We start from the raw sequence: 15,316 nt of genomic DNA on the forward strand, positions 1-15,316 counted from the left end.
CTTACGCCTGTCATCCCAGCACTTTCGAGGCCGAGGCGGATGGATCACCTGACATCAGGGGTTTGAGACCAGCCTGGCCAACACGGTGAAACCCCTTCTCAACTAAAAATACAAAAAAATTAGCCAGGCATGGTGGTGGGTGCCTGTAATCCCAGCTACTCAGGAGGCTGAGGCAGGAGAATCGCTTGAACCCAGGAGGTGGAGGTTGCAGTGGGTCGAGATCGTGCCACTGCACTCTAGCCTGGGAGACAGAGCGACTCCATCTGAAAAAAAAAGAAAAAAAAAGAAAGAAAAAGAAATTAGGAAAACCCATAATAGTGTTTAAACTGAATGTTACGATGTGACTACTAACTTTTTGAAGTCTGTATTTTTAGTCTTCATAGACATGAAATGTTTGACAAAAATAAGCAGAAGAGGTATATACCATTTTATTTTTTTTCTATTTGAAAGTGGATAACTAGTTGTGTCAGGATCCTCAGGACCACCCCAGATTCTTTGATTTGCTCAGAGGATCCACAGTACTCAGTGTATGGTCATACTCATAGCAGTATTTATTATGGTGAATGCATACAAAGTAAAATCAGCAAAGGGAAAGGTGCATGATGGGGTGAAGTCCCAAGAAAACAGGTACAAACTTCTAAGAGTCCTCTCCCAGTAGAATCCCAGGGTGTACTTATTTTTTGCAGCAACAAATTGTAACACATGTGAAACTTCGTGTTACTGGAGAAGATCATGAGAGACTCAAAACCTAGGTTTTTATCGGGGATGGCCACGTAGACACTTTCTGCCTAGTATGCACTGAAATTCCAAACTCTCAGAAGGAAAGCAAATATTCAGCATAAACCAAATTATTTAGGTACAGTGAGCTACTCTTATCAGAGTGGTAGGAACTATTCTAAAATCTAAGTTCCCAAATGCCAGCTAAGGGACATCTTTTAAGCAGGTCTTTTGAAGGATGGTAGTCAGACCTGCCATGTTAACTCTTTTCTGCACGCTAGTTCTCAAGCTTGATAATTCTAGAAGTTACATCATTCATATTATAGATGTTATTAAAAGCACTTTTTTTCTTGTTGGCAGAGATTAACATGAGTTTATAATGCAAAGTTTAAAAACATAGGTAAACAAAAAGAGATGTCGTATAATCATGCCATCAAGAAATGACCATTTTAAGAAGTCTGGTGTCCATTCTTTCAAATATTTTTCTATGCAAATTTTTGAAAATGTATGCATATTTAAAAAATATATGCATAGTTTTGGAAATGGAATCACACTTTATTATTTTTGACCTTTTCCCTCTAATGTATAGATCATTTTATCTGTAAGTCCTTACAACTTTTTCTTCCCTAATAAATTTGTTTAAAATAAAGTCTGTTGATATTTCTGAAGAGGAAACTTATTTTGTAAAATTGTGTTGTGAGAAGTAAATATATTTAACAAGTTAAAGGAGACATTGTAGTGGTTATAAAACTAGGATAGGTGTAGAGAGAACATTAAGGTTCTGTATGATGCTCTACTTACAATATTGTAGAAAATTAGACTGTAATTTATTTTCATATTCTCAAGCAATAGAACAGTAAGTGATATATAATAATTATTCAGTAAACACTTTTTAATTCATCAGCTATTTGTTGAGCATCTCCTATATTCCAGAGACTTACTATGCCTTCATTGACCCCTTCAAGTGAAGTATAGAAACTTTTCTTCTATTTAGGTTTCTTCAGTCTCTCTACTTCTATATATTAGTCTTAAATATTTTCCCTACATACATTGAAACCACTTCAGATGGTGTTATAATTTTTCCCCAATCATCAAATATGATTTAAGAAACTCATGACAAAAAGGATAGTTTACTATATAGTTATATTTTTTACTTATCCCAATATTCTTTTTTTTTTTTTGAGATGGAGTCTAGCTCTGTCGCCCAGGCTGGAGTGCAGTGGCGCAATCTCGGCTCTCTGCAAGCTCTGTCTCCCGGGTTCACCCATTCTCCTGCCTCAGCCTCAGAGTAGCTGGCACTACAGGTGCCCACCACCATGCCTGGCTAATTTTTTTTGTATTTTTTAGTAGAGATGGGGTTTCACCGTGTTAGCCAGGATGGTCTCCCCAGTATTCTTTTTTTTTTCTCAAGTTCTATGCTCCTTTTCTTCTTCTATTTTTTCTTCTTCTTTAAAGAAATAACTTCCTTTAGCCATGGTTTAAGATTAGGTGTGCTGATGACAAATTTGCTTATCTTTCCTTTGTCTGATAATGTTTTCCTGTTTTCCTTTCCCCTCATTCCTGAAGGATGTTTTAAATAGATATAAAATGCATATTTGACATTTTTTTTTTTAGCACTTTAAACATTTTCCACGTCCTGCCAGCATCCATGATTTCAGCTGACAAATTACTGTCATTTGAATTGTGTTCCTTTCTGAATAATGCATTGTTTCTCTTTGGCTCCATTCAAGATTTCAAAGAATCTTTGTCTTTAGTTTTCAGAAGTTTAATTATTGTCTAGGAAAGCATACAATCCTTTTTTAAGTTTATCCTGTTTGGGGTTTACTCAGCTTCCTGAATCTGTATGTTTATGTCTTTTGCCAAATTTGTTAAGTTTTCAGTTACTGTTTTTTGAATTTATTGTTTTTCTCTCTTCTTCTTTTTAGGAAGCATTTATATAAATACACATATAATGCTTAGGAAGCATGTATGTATATATATAAAATCCTCGGAAGCTAATATATATATTAACTCTTTTGTCTCAGAGCCTCTGTTCATTTTTCCCTTTATGTTCTCTTTGTTGTTCAAATTAGGTAAACTCTATTGATTTTTTCTCAAATGTACTGATTATATCCTCTAACATCTCCACTCTGCTATTGAGTCCATCCAGCCAGGTTTACATTTCTGTTATTGTATTTTTCAGTTCTATATATTCCATCTCTTTTTTTTATAATTCTATTATTTCTTGAGATATTCTGTTTTTCACTAGTTTCAAGAGAATTTGTAACTGCCTATTGAAGCATTTTTATGATGGCTGCCTTAAAATCCTTGTCAGATAATTCTTTTTTTTTTTTTTTTTTTTTTTTTTGAGACGGAGTCTCGCTCTGTCGCCCAGGCTGGAGTGCAGTGGCGCGCTCTCGGCTCACTGCAAGCTCCGCCTCCCGGGTTCACGCCATTCTCCTGTCTCAGCCTCTCCGAGTAGCTGGGACTACAGGCGCCCGCCACTACGCCCGGCTAATTTTTTTTGTATTTTTAGTAGAGACGGGGTTTCACCGTGGTCTCGATCTCCTGACCTCGTGATCCGCCTGCCTCGGCCTCCCAAAGTGCTGGGATTACAAGCGTGAGCCTCCGCGCCCGGCCAGATAATTCTTATATCAGATTCATTTCAGTGTTCACATCTGTTATCTTTTCTCATTCAAGTTGTGTTTTTTTATTAGCTCTTGGTATCACAGGTGATTTTCCCTTATATTCTGGTCATTTTGGATATTATGATGCACTGTATAATATTTAATTTTTATATTTTAGAAAACAGTTTCTTTGCTGAGAGGCTTGGGAGTGTGTGTGTGTGTGTGTGTGTGTGTGTGTGTGTGTGTGTGTTGAGTTTCCTGCTGGGCCCTACATTACCAAAGTGGAGCATTTGTACACTAATTCATTGCAGATGACTGGAATGGAAGTTTAGTGCTCCATTTTACTTTACTGATACCTTGTTGTGAAAGTGAGGCACCAACTTGGAGGCACCTTGTTGCCTCCAAGCTGGGGTGTAAGCTCAGCTCCCTACTGGGCCCTGTTGACATTAGGGAGGAGTAGGAGAGGAGTGGAGGGCAGAGTCACACCGCTGTGAGTGGGGGTGGGAGCTCAGCTCCTTGTTCAGCCTCATGATATTACCTTGTCAGGGGGATTGGAGCACTGCATGCTTTTGCCAAGTAGGTGATGGAAGATCAGCTTCTACTTAGTCTCACTGAAATATTAGAAAGGGGTGATTTTCTCCTTGGTGTTAAGCTACAATAGGATGTGTATTGCTAAAAACATTTTCTGTTGTTAGGCGGCTGTTTTCCTAGCCATTTATAGGCTTCTCCTGGAGCTTTTTTAGTCTGTGCCTGTCAGTGGTTCCAGATTGGAAGCTTCTCCAGCGCCCTGTCCTGGATGTATAGGAGATAATAAGGAAACCCAGGTTTGTCATGCCTTAATTCCTGAGGTTTCTAGGCTGTCTGCCTTCTTCATTCTTCCTTTCCGTCACCTTATCCTTGTTTGTTGTGTTATGTCTAGGGCTTTTTAGTTGTAAAAGGGAGAAGCTGGAAGAAATGGGCGACTCAATCTTTGCCAGACTGTCTTATCATTTATAAAATGGAAAATTATTATGTGCTTTCTTTATTGCAGGTCAGAGTTGGTGATAGTCGAACTTTTGATATAGAATATTGAAACTTTTGGAAAAAAGAAATACTTATACATACTAAAGGTTATTTATTGTACCATAGAATTCAAAAACAGGAAGTGGAGGGAAATCACAGATTACTTGGGATAATCCTAAAGAATTAGAAGGCTATATCCAAAAACTCCAAAATGCTGCTGAACGGCTTGCCACTGAAAATAGAAAACTGAGAAAATGGCACACTACATTTTGTGAAAAGGTATATTTTGTTTATAAAATTGAATAAGCTATGAATGATATTATTTAAAAAGTCATTAAGATACAATTTTTAAAAACTTATTTTGAAATAATTTGAGACTTAAAGTTACAAAAATAGTACAGAGAAATCACAATTCCTGTTTGCCCAAATTCTTGTTAACAACTTATATAACCGGAGTAGTTATCAAAACCAGGAAACAGACTGTTTTGAATTTTACAATTTTCCACTAACATTCTTTTTTTTTTCCAGGATACAATCTAGAATCCAACTCTGCACTTAGTTGTTGAGTCTCTGTAGCCTCCCCCTCCTCAGTCTTTTCCTTGTTTTTCATGACTTTGATGAGTACTGATCAGTTATTATGTAGAATCTCTCTTGATTTGGGTTTATATGATGTTTTCCCATATTAGATTGGGACTATCTTATTTTGGCAGGAATAGCACAGAAGTGATGTTTTGCCCTTCTCAGTACATTGGTCAAGTATTGATATGTCTTGTATAGATTAAGTTAAACTTGATCACTTGGTTAAGGTGGTATCTGTCAGGTTTCTCCACTGATAAGTTACTATTTTTCCAGCAGTACTTTGAGACTAGTATGCTCTAATTTTTCATAGGTGGTTGTTCTTATGAATATTGATCTGCTTCGGCAGCAACAGCGTTGGAAAGATGGATTACAAGAATTGAGAACTGGCTTAGCAACTGTAGAAGCCCAGGTAGAGTATGTTTTATTTTGTGTGTATACTTTGAAATATGACCTTTTCAGAATATAAGTACAATATATGAATTGCTGAGAAGTTCATAAAAGTTATCTTTAAATCTTACTAATAAATACCTAATATATTTATAATTTTTGACTGAATTATATATAAAGACCATATATGAACAATCAATTTACATTTAAAAATATAAAAATAAGTTCCTGTAGTGTCTTATGGAATGCCAAATTCCTCAATTCAGAATTTGTAGATTTTTGTCTTGGTATTTAAATATCTATCACTTGTTAGTTCTCTTCTAGGTGATTGTGATAGCTGTAAAAACAAAGTTAAGTTTAGGTAGAATCCTAATGATTGAAATAATTTTATTTCAGATTTTTTTCCTTTTTGGAGGTAAAATTTGAGTTCTATTCATATTTTGATATAATAGTTGATGCATGGTGGCTAGCACAAAGCCTGCTACATAGTAGATGGTGATGGAATCTTAGCAGAATATGAGTTAGATGTCTCACACATTTACATATATTTAATATTTTTCAGTTTTTATAACTTCAAGAAAAGGCAAAAGTACTAGAATGGATATATTTATGGTTGTATAGAAGCAAAAAAGTATGTAAATTCTTATGAGCAATCTAATATTTTAAATCTCATATGTTTTAAAATGTGTAGTAGATTTACATTATGTAAGAAGTGGGAAGGGAAGAGAAGAGCTATACTTGATGGGAATTTTTGAAAAAGGACTAAGAAGTTCACAAAATAAACCAGTATTTGTGGTATTACATCATAAAATAAAGTCCAAATATGAAAGTCATTTAGTATTTGCTTCGTTTTTAAATTTTGCTGATCTTTTAAAATAGTATTTATAAGTATGAAAATTAGATTTTCATATTTGTCTCTAAATAAACTTATATGGAGAGTGACAAGGATGTACCTGTTTTCACATATTTGAAATGAGTTGGTTTTATTTTTGTGATTATAATTGTGGATTATGTGACATGAAAGTATTAAATGAAAAATCCATTCAACTGCCTAATTTTTAAATTAAAAATGTGAATGTAACACATTAGGGATTCCAAGCAAGTGACATGCATGCATGGAAACAACACTGGAATCATCAACTGTACAAAGCTCTGGAGCATCAGTACCAGATGGGCTTAGAAGCACTTAATGAGAATTTGCCAGAAATAAATATAGACTTAACTTACAAGTAAGATGTTTTTTCAACCCCAATTTAATGTTCATTGTATAATTTTCTAATAATTTATGTTTTAAAGTTATTTATTTACTTTTAGACAGGGACGATTACAATTCAGGCCCCCTTTTGAAGAAATCCGGGCTAAATATTATAGAGAAATGAAGAGATTCATCGGCATTCCAAATCAGTTTAAGGGAGTAGGTGAGGCAGGAGATGAATCTATTTTTTCTATTATGATTGATAGAAATGCAAGTGGATTTTTGACGATTTTCAGCAAAGCAGAAGATCTGTTTAGAAGATTGTCAGCTGTTTTACACCAACATAAGGTATAGAATATGTAATGTTCCATCCTTGCATCATAAAATTATTTCTGATTGATTGAATTTACATTAGATATATACATAAATAGTTTATCTTGTGTGGCGTAACATTAAAATATGGCAAAGCAGAGAGCTGGATTTGTGAATAGTTATATAACCTAGATTTATACTGCAGAAGAGAAAAAAGTTATGGGAAAGTTTTCTTTTTTTTTTTTTTTAATACTTTAAGTTTTAGGGTACATGTGCACAATGTGCAGGTTTGTTACATATGTATACATGTGCCATGTTGGTGTGCTGCACCCATTAACTCGTCATTTACCATTAGGTATATCTCCTAATGCTATCCCTCCCCACGCCCCGCACCCCACAACAGACCCTGGAGTGTGATGTTCCCCTTCCTGTGTCCATGTGTTCTCATTGTTCAATTCCCACCTATGAGTGAGAACATGCGGTGTTTGGTTTTGTCCTTGTGATAGTTTACTGAGAATGATGATTTCCAGTTTCATCCATGTCCCTATAAAGGACATGAACTCATCCTTTTTTATGGCTGCATAGTATTCCGTGGTGTATATGTGCCACATTTTCTTAATCCAGTCTATTGTTGTTGGACATTTGGGTTGGATCCAAGTCTTTGCTATTGTGAATAGTGCTGCAATAAACATACGCGTGCATGTGTCTTTATAGCAGCATGATTTATAGTCCTTTGGGTATATACCCAGTAATGGGATGGCTGGGCCAAATGGTATTTCTAGTTCGAGATCCCTGAGGAATCGCCACACTGACTTCCACAATGGTTGAACTAGTTTACAGTCCCACCAACAGTGTAAAAGTGTTCCTATTTCTCCACATCCTCTCCAGCACCTGTTGTTTCCTGACTTTTTAATGATGGCCATTCTAACTGGTGTGAGATCGTATCTCATTGTGGTTTTGATTTGCATTTCTCTGATGACCAGTGATGATGAGCATTTCTGCATGTGTTTTTTGGCTGCATAAATGTCTTCTTTTGAAAAGTGTCTGTTCATGTCCTACGCCCACTTTTTGATGGAGTTGTTTGTTTTTTTCTTGTAAATTTGTTTGAGTTCATTGTAGATTCTGGATATTAGCCCTTTGTCAGATGAGTAGGTTGTGAAAATTTTCTCCCATTCTGTAGGTTGCCTGTTCACTCTGATGGTAGTTTCTTTTGCTGTGCAGAAGCTCTTTAGTTTAATGAGATCCCATTTGTCAATTTTGGCTTTTGTTGCCATTGCTTTTGGTGTTTTAGACATGAAGTCCTTGTCCATGCCTATGTCCTGAATGGTAATGCCTAGGTTTTCTTGTAGAATTTTAATGGTTTTAGGTCTAACATGTAAGTCTTTAATCTATCTTGAATTAATTTTTGTATAAGGTGTAAGGAAGGGATCCAGTTTCAGCTTTCTACATATGGCTAGCCAGTTTTCCCAGCACCATTTATTAAATAGGGAATCCTTTCCCCATTTCTTGTTTTTGTCAGGTTTGTCAAAGATCAGATAGTTGTAGCTATGCGGCATCATTTCTGAGGGCTCTGTTCTGTTCCATTGATCTATGTCTCTGTTGTGGTACCAGTACCATGCTGTTTTGGTTACTGTAGCCTTGTAGTATAGTTTGAAGTCAGTTAGCGTGATGCCTCCAGCTTTGTTCTTTCGGCTTAGGATTGACTTGGCGATGTGGGCTCTTTTTTGGTTCCATATGAACTTTAAAGTAGTTTTTTCCAATTCTGTGAAGAAAGTCATTGGTAGCTTGATGGGGATGGCATTGAATCTATAAATTACCTTGGGCAGTATGGCCATTTTCACGATATTGATTCTTCCAACCCATGAGCATGGAATGTTCTTCCATTTGTTTGTATCCTCTTTGATTTCATTGAGCAGTGGTTTGTAGTTCTCCTTGAAGAGGTCCTTCACATCCCTTGTAAGTTGGATTCCTAGGTATTTTATTCTCTTTGAAGCAATTGTGAATGGGAGTTCACTCATGATTTGGCTCTCTGTTTGTCTGTGATTGGTGTACAACAATGGTTGTGATTTTTGTACATTGATTTTGTATCCTGAGACTTTGCTGAAGTTGCTAATCAGCTTAAGGAGATTTTGAGCTCAGATGATGGGGTTTTCTAGATATACAATCATGTCATCTGCAAACAGGGACAATTTGACTTCCTCTTTTCCTAATCGAATACCCTTTATTTCCTTCTCCTGCCTGATTGCCCTGGCCAGAACTTCCAGCACTATGTTGAATAGGAGTGGTGAGAGAGGGCATCCCTGTCTTGTGCCAGTTTTCAAAGGGAATGCTTCCAGTTTTTGCCCATTCAGGATGATATTGGCTGTGGGTTTGTCATAGATAGCTCTTATTATTTTGAGATACATCCCATCAATACCTAATTTATTGAGAGTTTTTAGCATGAAGGGTTGTTGAATTTTGTCAAAGGCCTTTTCTGCATCTATTGAGATAATCATGTGGTTTTTGTCTTTGGTTCTGTTTGTATGCTGGATTACATTTATTGATTTGTGTATGTTGAACCAACCTTGCCTCCCAGGGATGAAGCCCACTTGATTATGGTGTATAAGCTTTTTGATGTGCTGCTGGATTCGGTTTGCCAGTATTTTATTGAGGATTTTTGCATCAATGTTCATCAAGGATATTGGTCTGAAATTCTCTTTTTTGGTTATGTCTCTGCCAGGCTTTGGTATCAGGACGATGCTGGCTTCATAAAATGTGTTAGGGAGGATTCCCTCTTTTTCTATTGATTGGAATAGTTTCAGAAGGAATGGTACCAGTTCCTCCTTGTACTTCTGGTAGAATTCGGCTGTGAATCCATCAGGTCCTGGACTGTTTTTGGTTGGTAAGCTATTGATTATTGCCACAATTTCAGGACCTGTTATTGGTCTATTCAGAGATTCAACTTCTTCCTGGTTTAGTCTTGGGAGGGTGTATTTGTCGAGGAATTTATCCATTTCTTCTAGATTTTCTAGTTTATTTGCATAGAGGTGTTTGTAGTATTCTCTGATGGTAGATTGTATTTCTGTGGGATCCATGGTGATATCCCCTTTTTCATTTTTTGTTGCATCTATTTGATTCTTCTCTCTTTTCTTCTTTATTAGTCTTGCTAGTGGTCTATCAATTTTGTTGATCTTTTCAAAAAACCAGCTCCTGGATTCATTAATTTTTTGAAGGGTTTTTTGTGTCTGTATTTCCTTCAATTCTGCTCTGATTTTAGTTATTTCTTGCCTTCTGCTAGCTTTTGAATGTGTTTGCTCTTGCTTTTCTAGTTCTTTTAATTGTGATGTTAGGGTGTCAATTTTGGATCTTTCCTGCTTTCTCTTGTGGGCATTTAGTGCTATAAATTTCCCTCTACACACTGCTTTGAATGTGTCCCAGAGATTCTGGTATGTTGTGTCTTTGTTCTCGTTGGTTTCAAGAACATCTTTATTTCTGCCTTCATTTCATTATGTACCCCGTAGTCATTCAGGAGCAGGTTGTCCAGTTTCCATGTAGTTGAGCGGTTTTGAGTGAGTTTCTTAATCCTGACTTCTAGTTTGATTGCACTGTGGTCTGAGAGACAGTTTGTTATAATTTCTGTTCTTTTATGTTTGCTGAGGAGAGCTTTATTTCCAACTATGTGGTCAATTTTGGAATAGGTGTGGTCTGGTGCTGAAAAAAATGTGTATTCTGTTGATTTGGGGTGGAGAGTTCTGTAGATGTCTATTAGGTCTGCTTGGTGCAGAGCTGAGTTCAATTCCTGGGTATCCTTTTTAACTTTCTGTCTCGTTGATCTGTCTAATGTTGACAGTGGGGTGTTAAAGTCTCCCATTATTATTGTGTGGGAGTCTAAGTCTCTTTGTAGGTCACTCAGGACTTGCTTTATCAATCTGGGTGCTCCTGTATTGGGTGCATATGTATTTAGGATAGTTAGCTCTTCTTGTTGAATTGATCCCTTTACCATTATGTAATGGCCATCTTTGTCTCTTTTGATCTTTGTTGGTTTAAAGTCTGTTTTATCAGTGACTAGGATTGCAACCCCTGCCTTTTTTTGTTTTCCGTTTGCTTGGTAGACCTTCCTCCATCCTTTTATTTTGAGCCTATGTGTGTCTCTGCACGTGAGATGGGTTTCCTGAATACAGCACACTGATGGGTCTTGACTCTTTATCCAATTTGCCAGTCTGTGTCTTTTAATTGGAGCATTTAGTCCATTTACATTTAAAGTTAATATTGTTATGTGAGAGTTTGATCCTGTCATTATGATGTTAGCTGTTTATTTTGCCTGTTTGTTGATGCAGTTTCTTCCTAGCCTTGATGATCTTTACAATTTGGCATGATTTTGCAGTGGCTGGTACCAGTTGTTCCTTTCCATGTTTAGTGCTTCCTTCAGAAGCTCTTTTAGGGTAGGCCTGGTGGTGACAAAATCTCTCAGCATTTACTTGTCTGTAAAGTATTTTATTTCTCCTTCACTTATGAAGCTTAGTTTGGCTGGATGTGAAATTCTGGGTTGAAAATTCTTTTCTTTAAGAATGTTGAATATTGGCCCCGAGTCTTTTCTGGCTCGTAGAGTTTCTGCCGAGAGATCCGCTGTTAGTCTGATGGGCTTGCCTTTGTGGGTAACACAACCTTTCTCTCTGGCTGCTCTTAACATTTTTTTCCTTCATTTCAAATTTGGTGAATCTTACAATTATATGTGTTGGAGTTGCTCTTCTCGAGGAGTATCTTTGTGGCGTTCTCTGTATTTCCTGAATCTGAATGTTGACCTGCCTTGCTAGATTGGGGAAGTTCTCCTGGATGATATCCTGCAGAGCGTTTTCCAGCTTGGTTCCATTCTCCCTGTCACTTTCAGGTGCACCAATCAGACATAGATTTGGTCTTTTCACATAGTCCCATATTTCTTGGAGGCTTTGTTCATTTCTTTTTATTCTTTTTTCTCTAAACTTCCCTTCTTGCTTCATTTCATTCATTTCATCTTCCATCACTGATACCCTTTCTTCCAGTTGATTGCATCGTCTCCTGAGGCTTCTGCATTCTTCACGTAGTTCTTGAGCCTTGGCTTTCCGCTCCATCAGCTCCTTTAAGCACTTCTCTGTATTGGTTATTCTAGTTAATACATTTGTCTAAATTTTTTTGAAAGTTTTTAACTTCTTTACCTTTGGTTTGAGTTTCCTCCTGTAGCTCGGAGTAGTTTGATCGTCTGAAGCCTTCTTCTCTCAACTCGTCAAAGTCATTCTCCGTCCAGCTTTGTTCCATTGTTGGTGAGGAACTGTGTTCTTTTGGAGGAGGAGAGGCGCTCTGCTTTTTAGAATTTCCAGTTTTTCTGCTCTGTTTTTTCCCCATCTTTGTGGTTTTATCTACTTTTGATCTTTGATGATGGTGATGTGCAGATGGGTTTTTGGTGTGGATGTCCTTTCTGTTTGTTAATTTTCCTTCTAACAGACAGGACCCTCAGTTTCAGGTCTGTTGGGGTTTGCTAGAGGCCCACTCCAGACCCTGCTTGCCTGGGTCTCAGCAGCGGAGGCTGCAGAACAGTGGATTTTTGTGCACTGCGAATGCGGCTGCCTGATCGTTCCTCTGGAAGTTTTGTCTCAGAGGAGTACCAGGCCGTGTGAGGTGTCAGTCTGCCCCTACTTGGGGGTGCCTCCCAGTTAGGCTGCTCGGGGGTCAGGGGTCAGGGACCCATTTGAGGCAGTCTGCCCGTTCTGATGTCTCCAGCTGCATGCTGGGAGAACCACCACTCTCTTCAAAGCTGTCAGACAGGGACATTGAATTCTGCAGAGGTTACTGCTGTCTTTTCGTTTGTCTGTGCCCTGCCCCCAGAGGTGGAGCCTACGGAGGCAGGCAGCCCTCTTTGAGCTGTGGTGGGCTCCACCCAGTTCGAGCTCCCTGGCTGCTTTGTTTACCTAAGCAAGCCTGGGCAATGGCGGGCGCCTCTACCCCAGCCTGGCTGCCGCCTTGCAGTTTGATCTCAGACTGCTGTGCTAGCAATCAGCGAGACTTCGTGGGCATAGGAACCTCCGAGCCAGGTGTGGGATATCATCTCCTGGTGTGCCGTTTTTTAAGCCCGTTGGAAAAGCGCAGTATTAGGGTGGGAGTGACCTGATTTTCCAGGCGCCATCTGTCACTCCTTTCTTTGACTAGGAAAGGGAACTCCCTCACCCCTCGCACTTCCCGAGTGAGGCAATGCCTCGCCCTCCTTCGGCTCATGCATGGTGCTCTGCACCTGCTGTCCTGCACCCACCTTCTGGCACTCCCTAGTGAGATGAACCCAGTACCTTAAATGGAAATGCAGAAATCACCAGTCTTCTGTGTTGCTCACCCTGGGAGCTGTAGACTGGAGCTGTTCCTATTCGGCCGTCTTTGGGAAAGTTTTTTTTTTTTTTTTTTTTTGTCTTTGACTATTTTGTGACAATTGAGAAACTTTTTTTTTTTGCTTTTTATTTTTTAAAATTGTTGTGTCATCTTGGTGGGTTGGGCATGGTGGCTCATGCCTGTAATCCCAGCACTTTGGGAGGCTGAGGCTAATGGAGCACTTGAGGTCAGGAGTTTGAAACCAGCCTGGTCAACATGGTGAAACATCATCTTTATTAAAATACAAAAATCATCCGGGTGTGGTGGTGAGCACCTGTAATCCCAACTACTATGGAGGCTGAAGTAGGAGAATCACTTAAACCAGGGAGGTGGAGGTTTCAGTGAGCTTAGATCGCACCACTGTACTCCAGGCTGGGTGGCAGAGCAAGACTCCATCTCAAGAAAAAAAGAAAATGTGTCAGTTTAGGATGTGATATGGTTCTGTTGTGTCAATTTGAATTCTTCTTCTGAAGCCCTCAAATGTTACTGAAATCAGGGCAATTTAACAGCTTATTTCTGTTTAAGTATATCATCCCAACTAACTTTAAGTGTAAACTAATTGTATTTCTCATTTGTATTGATCCTGAGACATATGACTGAAAATTTGACCAGTTTCTTAACTGCGACTGCAGTACTTCTGTGTCTTAGATTTCTAGGATGAATCTGGACACTTTCAGATTTGTAGCCTGTAGTGACTCTTGGTTTTGTAGAAGTGATTCCACCTTTGAAATTTTGTATATATTTAATTTGAGAAGAGAATCTAAATAGAGGGTTTATATAATTTTCTTTAAAAGTTTATGATCACTGCATTTGCATATTAAATCTTTTTTCTTTTTATTCTTTAGGCTTTGCAGTAATGCTTATATTACCTAAATTGACACTTGAATACCTCATATTTTCCTCTTTTTATTGGTTTTAATAGTTGGATCCTATTCTATTATATGTTAACGTATTGGTTCTATGTCTTTAATAATACATTTTTTCTTTCTTTAAATAGGAATGGATTGTAATTGGGCAAGTTGATATGGAAGCTCTGGTGGAAAAGCATCTTTTTACTGTACATGATTGGGAGAAAAATTTTAAAGCGTTAAAAATAAAAGGCAAAGAAGTAGAACGACTTCCAAGGTATTGGAGGTTAATGTAGTACTTACGTACCATAATAATTTTTTGACATGGACAGTAAGGGAGCTCTTTACTTAGTGGCATTGAAGTCAGATCAGCTTCTTGCCTCCTCCAGATCTCAGCTATGACACTTGAGTATCATCTAGGTAGGGCATTACAGATAATAAAACAAGTTTTCCTTCTAGAAGCTCTGCTGGTGGAGACCTATTTAGGTAAAACAGACTGAAGAAAGAGGCTTCTATCTTCATCTGGTCAGAAGAGCTATGTTTGATATGCATTGGCACAATCTCTGTATGGTTAGAAGCTACTGGTGAGAGCATACTAGAGAATATAAAGCCAGTGCCCTTTCACTCTGCTTTTGTACTGCTCTTCTTCCTTTCAAGATGTCCTGGAAGGCACACAACATAGTGCTGCATCTAGATATTGCCCTAAATGTATACAAAAGCCTCTGAGGGGCAACTCAGCTGCTTGAGAATATTGTCTCCTTGTATCTGAAATACTCACCACTAGAACCACTCTTAGCAGTAAGTTCCATGAAAGGCCTTGTGTAATCATGCATATATCACCTGTAAAGGATAATGTAACTTTTATTAATTTATGTTTTCATTCTTTCAGTAAATACTTAGTAAGCATTTATGAAATGCAAAACTTTGTGCTTGAGAAGTACAAAGAGGAAGAAGACAGAGGACGTAAGATGAATTGCTTATTCTCTGGTAGTGCAGTAAGACAAATATATTTGATGATTAAGTCAAGTACACACAGTGGTTAAGTAAGTGGGCTCTGGAGTTAGGCAGCTGTTACCAGCTGTATGACTGACAGTCGTTGAAATTGTGAACCTAAATTTCTTTAGCTTTAAAATATTAGCAACAATAGTTATTAATCTCATAGTGTTTTGAGATAAGTGTTTCCATATAAGTAACTGTCACAGGGTATATTTTCAATAAATGTTAGTTACTTTTAATTGTTATTAATATCAGGTGGAATAGTCTATATTCCATATTAAAACTGAACTAAAACTATGGGGATT

General features: G+C 37.8%; 1 protein-coding gene across 4 annotated transcripts in view; it reads left to right on the forward strand.

Annotated features, from left to right (window-relative positions):
• DYNC2H1 (dynein cytoplasmic 2 heavy chain 1) overlaps window positions 1–15,316 on the forward strand; it is a 388,044-nt gene that overhangs the window by 26,372 nt on the left and 346,356 nt on the right. For all 4 annotated transcript variants that reach the window (XM_032167257.2, XM_032167258.2, XM_058446233.1 and 1 more), the window contains exons 14-18: window positions 4,452–4,604; window positions 5,215–5,313; window positions 6,381–6,520; window positions 6,606–6,834; window positions 14,165–14,292. In XM_032167257.2, the coding sequence (XP_032023148.1) occupies window positions 4,452–4,604; window positions 5,215–5,313; window positions 6,381–6,520; window positions 6,606–6,834; window positions 14,165–14,292 (749 nt within the window). The remainder of the gene's footprint in view (window positions 1–4,451; window positions 4,605–5,214; window positions 5,314–6,380; window positions 6,521–6,605; window positions 6,835–14,164; window positions 14,293–15,316) is intronic.

Source organism: Hylobates moloch, unplaced genomic scaffold (genome assembly GCF_009828535.3).
Source record: "Hylobates moloch isolate HMO894 unplaced genomic scaffold, HMol_V3 SCAFFOLD_11, whole genome shotgun sequence".
Lineage (NCBI taxonomy): Eukaryota > Metazoa > Chordata > Mammalia > Primates > Hylobatidae > Hylobates > Hylobates moloch.